The 16,005-nt window shown below is 35.5% G+C and overlaps 6 protein-coding genes and 2 non-coding genes across 12 annotated transcripts; 5 read left to right on the forward strand and 3 right to left on the reverse strand.

Annotated features, from left to right (window-relative positions):
• The first annotated feature begins 576 nt into the window (after window positions 1–576).
• On the forward strand, window positions 577–2,750 carry AT5G48240 (Rrp15p protein). 3 transcript variants are annotated; one of them, NM_001161297.1, is made up of 10 exons: window positions 619–1,120; window positions 1,202–1,303; window positions 1,388–1,469; window positions 1,577–1,596; window positions 1,681–1,741; window positions 1,832–1,896; window positions 1,968–2,053; window positions 2,149–2,203; window positions 2,279–2,374; window positions 2,470–2,651. In NM_001161297.1, exons 1-10 carry the CDS (start codon window positions 677–679, stop codon window positions 2,527–2,529), a joined length of 1,071 nt encoding a protein of 356 aa, NP_001154769.1. In that variant the 5' UTR covers window positions 619–676; the 3' UTR covers window positions 2,530–2,651. The 3 variants fall into 3 exon arrangements, with proteins under 3 accessions (NP_199635.2, NP_001154769.1, NP_001119396.1); NM_124199.5 differs by lacking the exons at window positions 1,968–2,053; window positions 2,149–2,203 and having other exon boundaries at window positions 577–1,120; window positions 2,470–2,750; NM_001125924.2 differs by lacking the exon at window positions 2,470–2,651 and having other exon boundaries at window positions 1,832–2,300.
• BBX8 (B-box type zinc finger protein with CCT domain-containing protein) lies at window positions 2,695–5,208 on the reverse strand. Its single transcript, NM_124200.3, has 5 exons — window positions 4,965–5,208; window positions 3,968–4,537; window positions 3,713–3,880; window positions 3,309–3,610; window positions 2,695–3,224 (listed from the first exon to the last, which is right to left on the reverse strand). Exons 2-5 carry the CDS (start codon window positions 4,487–4,489, stop codon window positions 3,095–3,097), a joined length of 1,122 nt encoding a protein of 373 aa, NP_199636.1. The 5' UTR covers window positions 4,490–4,537; window positions 4,965–5,208; the 3' UTR covers window positions 2,695–3,094.
• Window positions 5,209–5,797: 589 nt separating this feature from the next.
• On the reverse strand, window positions 5,798–7,344 carry AT5G48270 (DUF868 family protein (DUF868)). Its single transcript, NM_124202.3, has one exon. The coding sequence runs from the start codon at window positions 7,086–7,088 to the stop codon at window positions 6,120–6,122; it is 969 nt and encodes a 322-aa protein (NP_199638.1). The 5' UTR covers window positions 7,089–7,344; the 3' UTR covers window positions 5,798–6,119.
• Window positions 7,345–8,335: 991 nt separating this feature from the next.
• MIR2939 lies at window positions 8,336–8,460 on the forward strand. The gene has a single exon (NR_142973.1). It is a non-coding gene; the product is annotated as a microRNA ath-MIR2939 precursor (primary transcript).
• AT5G48280 (uncharacterized protein) lies at window positions 8,440–9,064 on the reverse strand (the record flags this gene model as incomplete). Its single annotated transcript, NM_124203.1, has 2 exons — window positions 8,440–8,766; window positions 8,954–9,064. 2 exons carry the CDS (start codon window positions 9,062–9,064, stop codon window positions 8,440–8,442), a joined length of 438 nt encoding a protein of 145 aa, NP_199639.1.
• Window positions 8,584–8,762, forward strand: MIR4243. The gene has a single exon (NR_142974.1). It is a non-coding gene; the product is annotated as a microRNA ath-MIR4243 precursor (primary transcript).
• A 1,071-nt stretch (window positions 9,065–10,135) lies between the features above and the next one.
• AT5G48290 (Heavy metal transport/detoxification superfamily protein) lies at window positions 10,136–11,242 on the forward strand. 3 transcript variants are annotated; one of them, NM_124204.4, is made up of 3 exons: window positions 10,136–10,361; window positions 10,435–10,513; window positions 10,574–11,197. In NM_124204.4, exons 1-3 carry the CDS (start codon window positions 10,356–10,358, stop codon window positions 11,032–11,034), a joined length of 546 nt encoding a protein of 181 aa, NP_568695.1. In that variant the 5' UTR covers window positions 10,136–10,355; the 3' UTR covers window positions 11,035–11,197. The 3 variants fall into 3 exon arrangements, with proteins under 3 accessions (NP_568695.1, NP_001032032.1, NP_001330947.1); NM_001036955.2 differs by having other exon boundaries at window positions 10,205–10,513; window positions 10,574–11,242; NM_001344765.1 differs by having other exon boundaries at window positions 10,205–10,361; window positions 10,435–11,242.
• Window positions 11,243–11,613: 371 nt separating this feature from the next.
• On the forward strand, window positions 11,614–14,180 carry ADG1 (ADP glucose pyrophosphorylase 1). Its single transcript, NM_124205.4, has 8 exons — window positions 11,614–11,965; window positions 12,065–12,631; window positions 12,711–12,890; window positions 13,050–13,153; window positions 13,227–13,338; window positions 13,418–13,516; window positions 13,604–13,723; window positions 13,817–14,180. Exons 1-8 carry the CDS (start codon window positions 11,702–11,704, stop codon window positions 13,931–13,933), a joined length of 1,563 nt encoding a protein of 520 aa, NP_199641.1. The 5' UTR covers window positions 11,614–11,701; the 3' UTR covers window positions 13,934–14,180.
• Window positions 14,181–16,005: the final 1,825 nt, after the last annotated feature.

A 16,005-nucleotide genomic window follows, 5' to 3' on the forward strand; every position in this document is an offset into this window, starting at 1 on the left:
TTTTTTTATTAGTTATATTTTGTAAAAAAATATAATATTTTATTATAAATTTCATCAATTGACACATATTCATTCATGACAATTTTTTTATCAAGCTTGAGATCCTCAAAATGGTTTTATCATTAGTTATATTTAAAATTTTAACATTAAATCATAATAATATAAAAATTTGGTGTTTTTCAGTTTTCTAAAATTATAAATTATATTATTTTGGTATTTTGTATTTACCGTTATCGCACATGCTAGTTAACCAACTATAAAACTTCAACAAACGTAAAATTTAACCGCTAAATCAATCATTTAAAATATATGATAACTCTTAAAACCGCAACTCTCCGTTTCCATAAATTTCAGCAGTCTGCATTTGAACCATTCAAGCCTCGTAGTTTGGTCAAGAACCGATTACGCGGCCAAATCTTATATCCGACGCTAAGTCGCTAACCATGTGGAAACCATTATTTATCAATAGAAATCAAAACGACAAAACCCGACCTAAACCGAAATCTCAAATTCGAACCCAAATCCAACTTACAAACCTGACCTTAACCGGAAATCAGAATCCGAAAACATTTTCCCTTATAGCAAGGTTTAAAGAAAGCAATAACAAAACCCTATCTCTCGTCTCTTCTCCCCCAAACTCTCGCCGCCGTGATAACCCAAAGTTCTCGACGAAGCCATGTCTACCGGAGAAGAAGGTCACATGGCGATGGCAGATAGAGGCTCTAGAAAGAGAAGAGTCGGCGTTAAGAAAGGTACTAAAGCGGCGAGGAACAAAAAGCAAAAATCAAAACCTTCTACTTCCGATAGGTTTAAGGTTACAATGAAGAATCAAAAGCTATTTCAGAAGAGAGCACGAGATTACAATTCCGATGACGATGAAGAAGAAGATGATGAATCGAAGAAACAACCAGAAGTAACAATTCGTGAGAAGATCTTCTCTGATGCTAACATGGGACCAAATTACGAAGAGATTGGAGAAGAAGATAATGATGAGAATTCAGATGGTGAAGATCATGGAGAGATTGAATCTGGAATCACTAAGTTTGCTACTGATGGATGTAATGCTTTCAAAATCGCTTTTAAAGCTATTATGAAGAAGACTAAAGGAGATGATACATTGGTGAGATTTTATAGCAGATTCTAGTTTTGAGTTTTGATTTGGGAATATAGTGTTGAACTGTGTTGGTGTTGTGTGTAATAGGGCCCAGTTTTATCAGCACATAAGCATCTTATTGGAGAGAAGCTAGCTGAAGATGAAGCTGAAAAGAAAGCTAAAGGTCAAGCTAGAAAGGCTAAACATTTGGTATGAGTTTGGTTGTTGTGTTCACTATTCGTTTGTGTTCTTGTGTTTTAGATGATGATTTATCTTAACAATTGCTTTTTTAAGATTGCTGAGAAGGGACATGTTAAACCTGGAAGTTATTTGGATTCTCATGAAAAGATTCTTATTGGTGTTGCTACTAAAGGAGGTATTGTTGCTTTGGTTAAACTCTCTGTTTCTTGAGATTGTTTGGTTTTTTTTTTTTGTTTTAGTATTGACTCTTTTTTTCCTCTCCATGAACTTGTGGTATCACAGTGGTCAAGCTTTTCAATGCTGTAAGTTTGTTTCTATGTCTATTTTTGAGGTTTTTATTCTCCGGTAGTGATTCGTATGATTCTTAGTTTATGTTTTTCAAATAGGTCAACAAGGCTCAACATGCTCAGAAGGGTTTGAATCCTTCAAGGTCTAAAGACGCTAAAGGTAGGCTTAGAAATTGATCGTTGGCATGAATCCACTGTCTTGTTCTTATCTTCTAATTCTCGTTTTTTATCCTATTGGAACATCCATCAGTGCTGAAGAAGCGAAGAAAAGAAGCATTCTTGTCTGAGTTAGGGAAAACAAAAACAGACACCAAGGTTTGGCATAGTCTCCATATCTCTTACTCTCTCTCTTTCATTATGATTTATCTTGAGAGTTTATTCCTTAGCCGTTTGATGCACGTAGAAACAAGTTAGTATTCTGTCTTGATCTAGCTCCTATAGAGAGTCACGAAAAGAATCACCTCATGAGTGAGTGATAGATGTTAGTTATAAATCAGAAGTATTCTTAGTAAATTACTAGTAACAATTTTGAATGTTCTTAAAGCCTTCAACTTTGGATGAACATAGAAGCAAGTTAGTATTCTGTCTTGAGCTGGCTTCTATAGAGAAAGGATCACCTTCAGTAGCGAGAGCCGTTAGTTATAAGTCTAAAGTATTGTTGGTTAGTTAACTAGTGATATTCTGTTGGATGGTGCAGGCTCACAAATCTGAAGACGAAGCTCCTGTTTGGGCTCCTCTACGAGATAATTACATGTTAGCAAACCCAAAACTGAAGGACTGGGACAAGAAACAGGTATCTCTTCATTCTTATCCACAAATCTGGAATCACATAGCTTGCATACTGATTTATACTCTTTGATCTGAAACTTAAAATTGAATTGTCCGCAGGAAACAAGCGAGGGAGATGATTTTGCCGGTTTGTCAGGAGATGAAAGTTATGAAGACTGAAGAGTTTAAACTAGTAGTTAAACGAGCAAACTTTAATTTTGCCTTTGTATCATGCAAATTTTGTCTGATCAATATGAATGAATTCAGTTTTTTGATAGTGCAAAAGGATCCTGAAAGGTTGTGATTCTTGTGGTTACGCTTTTAGAAAATACACTTGTTAGTATCATTAACCAATACCGTAAATATAGAAGTGATGATACTCCAAACTTCTACATGGTTATTATTTATATGACGTAAAAAAAATATACATTCGTTGTTTTGCCTTGGCTACACAAATTATAATAGGACAAAATTTAAGGATCATGAACCTGAATCTGTAGAAGAGTTTCTAGTTTCACAGTCAAGTCATGATGCCAAATGACAGAAGAAGATAACAAACTTTATGCAAAAAATGAGGCAGAACTGCAGAAGCATGCGCCTTTCTAAGCAAGTATGACGCTTTTGAGGCGGAGAACTCGTGTTCCTTTTCAACCAATAATGGCTTCCAGATCCATCGCTGCCAATTAGTTGCATCTCTGTCTTATATCTCCACTTTGTGATCTTTCATTGTTTTGAGGTTTTATCCTCAGTAGCTTCTTGTTGGGCTCATCGGGTCGTAATCATAAGCTTCACCGGACTTGACAAACCGTCCTTTCACACGCCGTCTCACATCAGCCCTTTCTTTCCTAGAGACATACCTTACTCGCTTGTCAAACCTATTTATACAAAATATGTTAAATATTAGCTATAACAACTTTCAATGATGAATTAAATTCCTTTCTGTGTGCGTTTATACTTACTTGCGAGCCTTCTTCTTTTCCTTGTAACGCATAACAGCGTTATTACGTGTTGTTGCATGTGAGGAAGCAATAATGTCCTGTGCTGTTGGATGGCACCATGGTTGTGGCTCCCTTGAAAGCTGCTTCATCGATGACGCCCCACAATCTTGGAAATCTCCAGCATTACTTTCTCCAGTGATGCCAGAGAAGGAGATATTCGAATGTGCTGGCTTTGATGAATAGCAAATTATTGGCTCGGTTCTACAAGTCATGAACGAATCTGCAGATGCATTATTGCTTAATGCTGGCTGCTGCATTGAGCCCTGAATTGAGAAAACACACAAAAGAGCATAAGGATCACAGAAAAAAATCATCCTTAACTTTAGTGATACTAGTCTCAGATAGAAGAAGAAGGTTGACAAAACCTCATGAGCTTCATCTTTCTCGAAAAGACTTCCAATTCCACCGTGCTCGAAGAGATATCTTGATGAGTTGAAGGCTGAACCAAAGAGTTCTTCATAGTTCTCAAGAGCCAAGTCTACTTCATCTGAAATGAGATTTCCATTGAAGTCATCCTCACATACTCCAAGCTCCTACAACCAGTACAATAATAAGAAACATTTAGACGCTAGTTGCTTTCAAGATCTTACCACAATATGAAGAAAATCATGTTAAAATACCTTAGCCATTGATGAATTTTCTGGAACACTAGAGTGATCCATACCTTGTGCAGCCGAACTGGTTTCAGGCTGTTCTACATTAATTTTTTGGACACCAGATTTTTCTCCTGTGCCATCTTCATCTATAGTCATCAAACCCATTCCTTGCTCACAAGCGGATTCTTCAGCAGAAGAGATATTCAAATCCATACAGAAAGACCATATCGAGGATAATTCGGCACTCGAGGGACAACCAGAATAACAATTGATGGTTTGCCTTTTATGATGTGAAGTAGTAGTAGAATTCTTGCCGTCATGGCCTGACCAATCACAGTTTTGACATAGAGAAACCCTCTCATCACTACACCGGACAGAAGCTGGCTGTGCATTACACCTCTCACATACCAAAGTCCGCGAATGACGTTTCGATAGAGCATTAGCAGAATGAACATTACGGTCACACGAAAGACACAAACACGCTGCATCAGATCGACAATACACCATTGATCTTTGTTCACCACAGAAATCACACATATAACCCATCTTTCAACCAATCTCAACCGTCACACTGAAGAAAGCAAGCTCCTTTCACTAACAAAGAATCAAACCATTTTGGTTAGTCCCTTATATCATAATCTTAGAAGGAAAAAAACTTACCACAATACATTAAACAACTAACAAAAGCTTGAAACTTGGTATCGAAAGCAAGTCCAGAATTAGATAAAAGTCCAATCTTTTTAAACATCTCTTCCTCAAAGATTGTAACTTCCTATGGATGAGACTGTTCTAAATCAAAGACCAATCAAAAGAGACATCAGAGAAACCAATTAACATCGCAGAAAGACTTCAAATTTCAGATCAACATGTACCAATCAGAGAAGTGAGCTAAAAAATTATAGATTTCTTATTACAAATCCGAGAGAAGTGAAAGAAGATCCATTTCAAGATCAGTCAAAAAGGATTGAGAATCAAAGCAACCCTCACTAAAATAACAAGACAAGGGTTTTAAAGAGCTCACGTAGGAGAGATCGTCAAGTATCTTCTGAAGCAGAGACACCAAAAATGAATGACTTTTGAAACGAATAAGCGATGATTCCACAAATTTCTTCTTTAGCTGCGTGTGAAGAAGGGTAAAAGGAGAAACAGATGGATAGACAATGGGTGGGTTGTGTCTGCAAAGGGACATGTAGGCAGAGGCATGTGACATAAGCTGATAATTCTAGAAACATTGGGTAAAAAGTTCAAAAGAACCCATTTTCTAAGGACCCTAAAGATATTTTTATGAGTATGAAGTCACGCGCTCGCGTGTAGACAAAGAGCCGTACTCGCGATCTACAAGGCACAAGTGGAACTTTTCCGATTCTGGATTCTCAAAAGCGTCTTCTTTTAGATGCTTTAAGGCTTAAAAGCCCAATCACAACAATAGTCTTTGCTTTGACTTTACAAAAAACCAAAATATCTTAATTTGAGAGACGCACATGAATGAACAAAATATCTTGCCTAAAAAAGGAGATATTATTTTTGTAGGTGAAAAGAAAGAGAAAGATCAAATATAATATCTGGCAAATTGGAAACGTCTACACAAAAAAAGATATTTGTGTATCTGTAACACTGACACGCGCAGGTCGGTGTCCACTCTTACTTATATTATTCAATTTGACAAAATATTAGTACATTAATTTGAGTTGAAAACTTTTAATTTGAAACTATGTACACTAGATAGTCACAATGCTAGTGTCAAGTATTTCATTTTTTAAAGACTTTTCATTCTTTTTTTGCTTCATGTATTTTTTTTAAAAAGTCAAAACCTTAATAGGCTAATTTTTTAAAATAAAAAACAGCTTTAATTGATAACTAAATAAGCTAATTGTTTTTAATTGAATTTGTAAATAAATAGACTTATATATATAATGGCCTAGCTAAAGAAAACTAACTCATATCCATAAGAAACTTACCAAATTTTCTTATGGTTATTCGATTAACAAAAAGTATGGTTAAACTAATACAAACTTTTTGTTTGCAAATATCTGATTGTCCTAACTCTTGAGCAATCGTTTAGTTGGTATTTGGGACCAAACTAAGGTAGACTAAATTGTTAATTTCTAATTCTATTCCAACTTAATCACCAAAAGAGATTTAAATAAAAACACACACACTATGATATTAATAGTCTTCATTCAAGTTTCCAAGCATAAAGAAACAAACAAAAGTCATGCAATGGTCCAAAACCACTTGATGCTGAATTATAACGACTCAAAGGACTACTCCCTCCTCCGCTATCTCCTTCCTCCGCATCGCTAAAGCTCTCATCTACCATCGCTCCAACCGGAACAGGCTTAAACAAAAACAACCCTGAACTCGCTGCAGTCTCCGAACTTGCAAACAACCAATCATGAACATCATAGTAGACCATTACCGGTGTTCTATCCACCATCACCATTTGGTTTCCCCTAAATTTCCATTGTAGATTCTTCACGTTCACAACCACGATCCCATCAACGCTTATCCACATCTCTGGCTCCGCTGCTCCATTAGAGCTCTCCACCACCACTTCATGTTCCTTTCTTTGTTCGTCAAACCTTGCCCGAGTCGAAAACGTTTTCTTCCCAAATATGCTTTCTTTTTTAAAGTATATGAACCCTTCCACCAATGCCGGTCTTGACTTGGTCCGCTTATAAGCCTTTTGCTTTAAATCTCCCAACAATAAAACAACCTCTTCATCAGAAACTACTGCCACGTAATAGTCTGACACGGGTTCGGGGCTACCGTTTCCAGCCAATTTTGCTGATCGAAGATCCCAAAAGACCTCCACAAAGTTTCCCTCTACGTCGAATGACTTTGACCCTCTTTTGCTCCAAAACTGCCATGGCTTCACGAGATCAATCTTACAACAATAATTCATGTCATTGTCTAAACTCGACACCATTACGGTGAGGGAATGATTCATGAGATTCTTGGACCATAAAACGGTGACGTTTCGAAAGAACCCTGCCACATGAGCTTGGTAACCGCACGTCACGGTACTATGAGGTGAAGGCGATGCAGCCGACTTGAGTTGTGCCACGGTCTTTGGATTGTCCGTTATTTTTGCAGCAAATGCCGTAGGTTGGCTTCCGATAGACGGCATTCGAAATGACAACATCTTTATTACAAACCTCAATGGGTTCAAAGTTAAAAAAAAACTAATCAACTAAAAGAATGACAAACACTTTGTTCTTATTTTTTTGCATAAGAATTTTGCCAAAATGTTGATCTTCCTCTATTGTAAAAAATGGATTAGGCAAGATAGTTCAACTTTTCCTATATGTTTAGTAATAAACTGACAAAAGTTTGAGTTCGTTTGATTCAATGGGGAATTGGTTTTTTGAGTTTTGGCAAGAGAAAGAGAGAGAGAAAGAAAAACTGAGAGATTATTTGATGGAACACCGATAAAGAAGGAATCTATATTTGACATCTTAATTAATAGTGGCAAAATCGATAAAAATGGCTTTATGCAGTTCAAAATATGTGTAACATCCAATAAATATTTTCTTTATTTAGAGCTTCTCAAAACCTCCACGGTTTCAGCATCCATCTCCTTCTCTCCTCTCTTAAGATGAAGCCAGCCATGAGAGACATTTTGATCGGAAATGAGATTAGGATTAAAAATATGAAGGTGAATCTATCATCAACAACAGCATGTAAATCATCACCCTAGACTCCTAGTCTACTACCCTAATCCATGATTATACTAAAAGACTTACCACTAATCTCATGGAATATTAAAGATCTCGATCGAAAATGTAACAATAGTGATTAAATCTAAACATCCAATTAGAGAGAGAAAATAGAGATTTAAAAGAATCTAAAATGTTATTAATTACCTCTAAAATGAGTATGCATCCTATCTTTAATTTTACCTTTGTTTTGAGATTATCAGTGTCTTTTACTCTTGTTCATATTAAGCTGAAACTATCATCATGTGTGTTCTTATCATATGATGTCTAGCTAGAAAACACCGATTGACTTGAATCGGCCAAAAACTGAACGACAAGAAAGGAATTAAGATATTATCTACTAAAATAGATCTTTGTGATAATATTCTATTCCAAATATATTCGAATCTGCAGCGATATTTTCCTTAATTTACCAAAATAAAATAGATCTTTGTGATAATACATTAAATTCCAAATCAACTCGAATATTAACAGCATCATATAATAAATCGGAAATGGAAATAGCTTTGAAAGCGGTGAGCCGGTGACACATAAAACCCTAACTTAGCTATATATTTATATACGGAGAGAATAGAAGAGAAGAGAAGAGTAAGAAAGCTTAGAATTTTTTTAGGGTTGTTCAAGAGAAAATCAAATTCTTATAATTCTAGGGCTCAAGCGAAAATGATCCAAAGTTGTCACCGTTAGTCTTTCACTACGATGACTTATTGTTGTGTTACCAAAGAAAACATAAGGCTTGTGTTGTCTTTGGTAACGCACAACACTAAGCCATCGCAGTTACAGACAACAAAATGGCACGTTCAAGAAAAGAAAAAAGATTTCGTGGTTCGTAGATATAAAAAGAAAACAAAAAAAAAACATTAGGCTCGTAGTGGTGGAACCCGTATTTGGTGTAAAACCTGTTGGATCTAACCCATAAACAAAGAACCGTGAATTACAGTTGAAATTGTAGATTTCGTACATGACAATAATTTGCTCGAGCATCACTTTCATGATTTTGTGGTCTGTGTTGCCGTATTTGAGAGCATACATTTCATGTTCGAAATCTACGATTTTAACTCTAATTTTTGGATGGTTCTTTATTTCAATTACAGAGGGATATATCTGTGTAGTATTCATACTGTTTCCAACTTTTTTTTATTTTTTTTGTTGTCTTGTTCATATCAAGCTAAAACTATATACATGTAGATTGATTTCTCTCCTCTCATGTCTTAGTAAGAGAAGAAGGGTTTTTGCTTTTGTGAGATTTCAAATCAAATGCAAAATCTGTGAATAGATCTCCCATGATCACATTATCATCCTCCATAGCAGTGTCTATTAGAGCATTTTCATTGGTGACCTTTTTAGAGATATCTTTACTATAGTTTATTATAAAAATTAACATTATTTTAATTTGAATCATTTATTAGTCATGTGTGATGTTTGTAAAAGTAAGAAAATGTCTTTGCAGAGACATGAAAGACACTGGATCTTCCTCCTAAAAGCACTAAATAACATTTTATTTTATTTTTTATTTAAAAAAAAAATTTAAAAACACTGTATTTTTTTGTGCAATGAGGATGGTCTAAGAAGCTGATCAAAGAAAGATGAAAAGAGGTACAATTATTTTATATACTATCTCTGTCATGAATCTTGCCCATTATAATACATTAAGAGAAGCAGTTCTTTTTATTCTTTTCATGCTCTACATGTTAAGGTCAGCCAATGAAAGAGCACTTGCACTTTCGAATTTTGATGAAGAGAAAACGCATGAACAACGGGTCTGTCTAAACTCTTGTATGCCACAAATATTTATCTAAAGTCTTCATCCCAAGCAAACCATCTAATCAGTGAAGACTCTTATAATCACATTAAAGTTTTCTTCAAAAAATCATATACTGGTTTTTCAAGACATCGACATCAAAGTTAGACTCAAATTTCTCACAGACATCTCAGTCCAGCTTGGCCCAATATCATCAAATCAATGAAATTTCAGTCCAGCTGAGCAGATATAGTTGGAAATTTATTAAATTAATGACAGAGAGTTTACAAAATTTAGACCCAAATGAAAGAAGAAGATAGCTAGTATACAAAATTAGTTAATAAATTAAATAAATATGTGAAAACACCCTTAGCTCACTGGCTAAAGGGTTAAAGGTTTGTCTAATTTGTCGTTGTAAATGTTTTAAGTGCTAAGTTTCCAACATTCCACGTATTATATAACATAAGGATTAGTCTTAGTCAGGACTTTAGTTTGGTATCTTCGATTATAAATTTTTTTTTTTTTGTCTTGCATAACTCTTAGCTTACGCAATGCAAGTCAATCATCTAAATATCCAATAATTGTTTACTGTATTTTCTTTTATTATTTATTATTTATTTGTAAAGTACTGTATTATTTTTCTGACGTTGACCAAAAACCACACAAAAAAATGCTTTTAACAAAGTAATTTTTTATTTTTATTTTAAATACTTTAAACAAAGAATTGTGAATAAGACTGTAGGAATTAGCAACTAGCTTTAAAGAAAGAAGAGTTATGGTTTTATTAGCTTTTCTTTATAACAAACTGAAAACGAAATCACAACTATCGACAATGACTAATTGATGAGAAGAAAAGAAACAAAAGAAAACAAATTTCTTCAGACTTTGTATTCTACCAAACAAGAAATCTAAGCCAAAACATTCAAAGCGATTTCTCAAGCAAAACTAGAAGATGAAGGTAAGTATTATATGGTTTATGTATGTGTTTTTATGGCTTCTTTGATTGACGTTACAACATATCATTTTTTTAGCAAAAGATCTTGATAAGAGTGACTATGACCGATGACAAAACCCGAGCAAAAGCAATGACAAAAGCAGTTCAGTTTAAAGGTAAGAAGACCTTTCCACAAAAAAGATTACCAAACTCTGTTGGATCTAATGGTTTTATAGGCGTGTCAGCCGTGGAAATAAAAGGCGATCACAGGAACCAGATAGAGGTAACCGGCGTTGAAGTTGATATGATCCCTCTTATCCAAATACTCAGAAAGAAGGTAGCGTTCGCAGAGCTTGTGAGCGTGACCAAAGTTGAACCACCAAAGAAAGAAGACGAGAAGAAAGGAGGGGACGGAAAGGGTGCAGAGGGAAAAGGCGGTGACCAAAAAGGTGGCGATAAGAAAGGGCCAGATGACAAGGAACCTCCGGAGCCAAAACCTGTGCCGTGTTATCCATGGCCTCTGCAGGGATACGGTGTACCTTCCTCCTTTCCTCATCAAGGATACGGTGTGCCTTCCACCTTTCCCCAGGGAGACGGTGTACCTTCCTCGTTTCCATACCCGTGCCATCCGGCACATCCCTACAATGATATAGGGGAACCCGTTTACAATCACGAACCCAATTGCAAAATCATGTGAAATGAGTTTTACAGAGGAAGATTGATAGAGAGAGCATGATGACCAATGTTTTTTTTTTTATTGTAAAGAACTAAAGAAGCACTATGTTTACTATTTAGTCATATGAATAAAGCTCTGAGGCCACCAAATCAATTTACTGCTATCTCAACATGCTCTTTTAATCTTTATGCATTTCCTAGTAAATATTTGTATGAGCACAGCAAAATCACTCACTATTCGAAAGATTTTGCACACTGTTCAAATGACCCGACCCAATCTTGGCCCAGAATCTTCTCACTCACTATTCGGATTTTAGTTTAGGTATAATCGTAATCTTTGGAATTTTGAATATGATATCTTGACTTGTCATTGTGCAATAATGTTCTGACTCCTCCAGAATAATCAGCATTTTGAATACTGTGAAATATTACTAATTTAATATTAAAATATTACCACTAGATTTCCGAAAACACCCCCATTACTCTTGCTCCGCAACGGTAAACGTAACGTACTCAAAGGGGTGTTAACGTAATTTCAACTGAAAAAAACTAACGGTTCCCGAGAACCCATCACATATTAAGAAAGAAAATAAAAAAGAGATCTTTTTCGCTTTTCCACAATCACAAGACAACCACAAAACTCTCACTCCAAAACTCTCAATTTTGCCTTCCTTTGATCGAATACTACAATGGCGTCTGTATCTGCAATTGGAGTTCTCAAGGTACCTCCTGCTTCGACTTCCAATTCCACCGGAAAAGCCACGGAGGCGGTTCCCACGAGGACTCTTTCTTTCTCCTCCTCTGTTACTTCATCCGACGACAAGATTTCACTCAAATCCACCGTCTCCCGTCTTTGTAAATCTGTTGTTCGCAGGAATCCGATCATCGTCTCTCCCAAAGCCGTCTCAGATTCTCAAAACTCTCAAACTTGTCTCGATCCTGATGCTAGCAGCGTAAGCATCATCTATCTTCTTCTTCTTATCTTTGTTGTTTAAGCTTTGAGGAATGTAGTTGAGATCAAATTGGAACTGTTAATTGTTGTCAATTTGCAGAGTGTTTTGGGGATAATCTTAGGAGGTGGAGCTGGAACTCGTCTTTATCCACTTACGAAGAAGAGAGCGAAACCAGCTGTGCCTCTTGGTGCTAACTATAGGCTTATTGATATTCCTGTGAGCAACTGTTTGAATAGCAACATATCCAAGATCTATGTTCTTACTCAGTTCAATTCCGCGTCTTTGAATCGTCATCTTTCACGAGCTTATGCTAGTAACATGGGAGGTTATAAGAATGAAGGATTCGTTGAAGTTCTCGCTGCTCAACAGAGTCCTGAAAACCCCAACTGGTTCCAGGGGACAGCTGATGCCGTCAGGCAATACTTGTGGTTGTTCGAGGAGCATAATGTCTTGGAGTATCTCATTCTTGCTGGGGATCATTTGTATAGAATGGACTATGAGAAGTTTATTCAAGCACATAGGGAGACTGATGCTGATATCACAGTAGCTGCATTACCAATGGACGAGCAACGAGCCACTGCTTTTGGGCTGATGAAGATTGATGAGGAAGGACGTATTATTGAATTTGCTGAAAAACCAAAAGGGGAGCACCTAAAGGCCATGAAGGTACTATAAACTTTACGCTACTTCTCTGCTTCATCATGCGGCCTTGTAAATTAAAAAATCTCGATTTCTTTGCTCCTAGGTTGACACAACAATTCTAGGTCTTGATGATCAGAGAGCCAAGGAGATGCCTTTCATTGCTAGTATGGGTATTTATGTTGTAAGCAGAGATGTAATGCTAGACTTACTACGGAATCAGTTTCCTGGAGCTAATGACTTTGGAAGTGAAGTCATTCCCGGTGCCACTTCCCTTGGACTGAGGGTGAGTGTTTATATTCATGTTTACAACATCTAGTTTGTATTCTGATGCTCAAGCAAGTCTCTGTTACTCTATGGTTTGCTTTCGGATTCAACAGCTTCTTGTAGCTGATTATGCTATGCAGAAGGCAAAACCTGCTAACTTTGATCATGGGCACTGCAGGTGCAAGCTTACCTATATGATGGTTACTGGGAAGACATTGGTACTATAGAGGCATTTTATAACGCTAATCTTGGAATCACCAAGAAACCAGTTCCTGATTTTAGGTACAGTAACCGCATTACTACACTCTCTATTGTATCTGAATGATTACTTAACTTATCTGAATTCTTGATGCAGTTTCTATGACCGTTCTGCTCCGATCTACACACAGCCGCGTTATTTACCACCGTCTAAGATGCTTGATGCTGATGTTACTGACAGTGTCATCGGAGAGGGCTGTGTTATCAAGGTACAATCAAATCGCTTCTGTTCGATATATGCTTTACGGACATACGAATTCACCAATGTCTTATGAATTTTGGGCACAGAACTGCAAAATTCATCACTCTGTGGTTGGACTCCGTTCCTGCATATCAGAAGGTGCTATTATTGAAGATTCGTTATTAATGGGAGCTGATTATTACGAGGTAAAAATCTGTCTTGCAATCAATCTTCTTGCTAAGTAATGTCAACCTTTTGATGATGGTGGTCTTCTTTGATGATTGTTTGCCTAGACTGCTACGGAAAAGAGCCTCTTAAGCGCGAAAGGAAGTGTACCCATAGGTATTGGGAAAAACTCGCACATCAAAAGGGCCATCATCGACAAAAACGCACGTATCGGTGACAATGTCAAGGTTAGTGTTTATATTTGGAACACACACAGGATGTTTAGCTTTGTTCATACTTGCTCTGCTCTTAAAATGTGTTTGTTGTGGACCTTGGCACAGATCATAAACAGCGACAACGTGCAAGAGGCAGCGAGAGAGACTGATGGATATTTCATAAAGAGCGGAATTGTAACGGTTATCAAAGACGCCTTAATCCCAACCGGCACTGTCATCTGAAGTACACATAATGCTCCTTTGTTTATTTCTTCATCTTTCTAATGCCCTATCAATAAGTTTTCTTTATGGCTTTTTAAGCCCCAATAAATCTACTACTAGTTGTAATGCTGCTTACGAAAGAGATTACGAAATCATGTTTTCACAATACCATTGTCTCTTTTGAGAAAAAAGAAGACCCTATGAATTTCACTAAATTTATCTTTTGTAGCTTATTATCAATAAAATTAAGTTTCTTCAAGTTTATTATAATAATAAGTAGTTCAACATTATTCGTTTTAAAGATGTTAAAACTATAAAATTAATTTTAAATAGATACATATATATATATATATATATATATATATATATATATATATATATATATCTTTTTCGAAAAAACTAACAAATGTTAGTTTTTTTTTTCTGTTAAAGTTAATTTATAAACCTACAAAGTATTATAATTAAATGTGATTTTACAAAAGAATACATGTTAAAAAAAATATTAATATACATGAATAACACACATTAGAGAAATGTTTGCATCCAAATGATAAAAAGAAAGAAAGTAAAGTGCACTCTAGACAAGACCACCAATATTTTAAAAGGGCCATAAAGAACGGCTTGTGTGGTTTATTTATGCCAATGATTGGCATTTCTATTCATAAAACAACTACTTTTTGGAATCATTCAAAAAATGGCAAGTTTTCGTTTGAGTGATAGTTGAGATGCATTGAGCTTGGAGGGAGCTGAAAAGATCCAGAAGAGTCTTTTTCCAACTCCTCCTCCTAAGATTGAGTCTGATTTTAGTGAGTCGGTTGACATCAGAGATTACTCTCAGTTTGGGAAGATTTTTTTGAAGAATGTTCTACGGTGATATATGAGTTTGACGTCTTCTTCTCTGATCACTCTCTGAGCTTTGATTCCTCTATGATAATCATGACTCCTTTATTTCAATTTCCTTTTCACCTTGTTTTAAAGTTCAAATTGAATTCATCATTTTCTCTACTTTTCAACATATTTCTTCAAAACTCTTAGAGAGTAAAATTCCTGAGAGAAAGATGGGAAGAACCACCAGGGTTTTCAAGACCTTCCTTGACAAACATACATGAAAGTATCACCTCATGGAGACTTGTAACAAAAGGCAATTTTATTTGAGATTTGACCCCCCTAACATTAGTTTTTTATTTATTTATTACATATAAGGTTAACTACAATGATTATTAGATGTTTTGGTACAAAATTTCCAAGTTGACCCCCATGACATACCACATTGTTACAACGTTAATAAAGTTGAGAAAAACACAGTTCAAAAAGATGTTAAGATCCTCTCATATTTTCTTTGCTAGATAAAAAATTTTCTGATTCGTCCATGTACTCTTTTATATCATCAGAAGCATTAAGCCCAGTCAAGGTTTGGATTCGGTTATGAATAATGACCAATACGTAAAAAAAAATTCATTTAAATGCTTACATGCATTCAGATATGAACAACAACCAGAACATATTGTATCAACAATAACCAGCAAGTGATTTAAAATGGAGTAGAAATATGTTTTTAAAGAATTATACTTCTGCTTTAGCTCCTTAAAGAATTATACTTCTGTTTCCAATTTTATTCAGACTAAAACATCTTTATAATAAAAAGACAGAGAAACAATTTGAAAACCAAACCTCCAGAAATCTTTCTTTCTTATAATCCAAAATGGAGCAGAATGAAATATATCTTTAGAAAAAATGAAAAAAAAATATGTGCCATGTCTAAGACTTATGAACCATCAGCGATACATCTAGATTGTAGATTTCTCATCTTCGCTAATCTGCTATGAAGCATCACACAACTGTAACACTTTTAACTAAAAAAACAAAAACTACTTTACAAGATTTAAGTATTAATATTTTATTATGTAACTAATATTCAGCTATGAAAATGCTCCAGTAGATGATAAGCTTATATATTTATTTTTATTTTCTTATAATGATAAAATTAGAGTTTGATTCTTCAACAGTATTTGTTCATGTTTAAGTAGTAAGCAATACTCCTTATCCACCACACCCTTCTTTTTGCGATCTCTTCTTCTTTGTACTCATGACTC

Source organism: Arabidopsis thaliana, chromosome 5 (genome assembly GCF_000001735.4).
Source record: "Arabidopsis thaliana chromosome 5, partial sequence".
Lineage (NCBI taxonomy): Eukaryota > Viridiplantae > Streptophyta > Magnoliopsida > Brassicales > Brassicaceae > Arabidopsis > Arabidopsis thaliana.

Excerpts from the sequence above, each read along its gene's own strand:
- AT5G48240 (NM_001161297.1), top strand. The coding sequence starts at position 677 with ATGTCTACCGGAGAAGAAGGTCACATGGCGATGGCAGATAGAGGCTCT. Across the intron at positions 1,121-1,201 it reads CTAAAGGAGATGATACATTG|GGCCCAGTTTTATCAGCACA; the intron begins GTGAGATTTTAT and ends TGTGTGTAATAG. Across the intron at positions 1,742-1,831 it reads AAGGTCTAAAGACGCTAAAG|TGCTGAAGAAGCGAAGAAAA; the intron begins GTAGGCTTAGAA and ends AACATCCATCAG.
- AT5G48270 (NM_124202.3), bottom strand. The coding sequence starts at position 7,088 with ATGTTGTCATTTCGAATGCCGTCTATCGGAAGCCAACCTACGGCATTT.
- ADG1 (NM_124205.4), top strand. The coding sequence starts at position 11,702 with ATGGCGTCTGTATCTGCAATTGGAGTTCTCAAGGTACCTCCTGCTTCG. Across the intron at positions 12,632-12,710 it reads AGCACCTAAAGGCCATGAAG|GTTGACACAACAATTCTAGG; the intron begins GTACTATAAACT and ends CTTTGCTCCTAG. Across the intron at positions 13,724-13,816 it reads GTATCGGTGACAATGTCAAG|ATCATAAACAGCGACAACGT; the intron begins GTTAGTGTTTAT and ends ACCTTGGCACAG.
- BBX8 (NM_124200.3), bottom strand. The coding sequence starts at position 4,489 with ATGGGTTATATGTGTGATTTCTGTGGTGAACAAAGATCAATGGTGTAT. Across the intron at positions 3,611-3,712 it reads AGAAAGATGAAGCTCATGAG|GGCTCAATGCAGCAGCCAGC; the intron begins GTTTTGTCAACC and ends TTCTCAATTCAG. Across the intron at positions 3,225-3,308 it reads GAAAAGAAGAAGGCTCGCAA|GTTTGACAAGCGAGTAAGGT; the intron begins GTAAGTATAAAC and ends TTGTATAAATAG.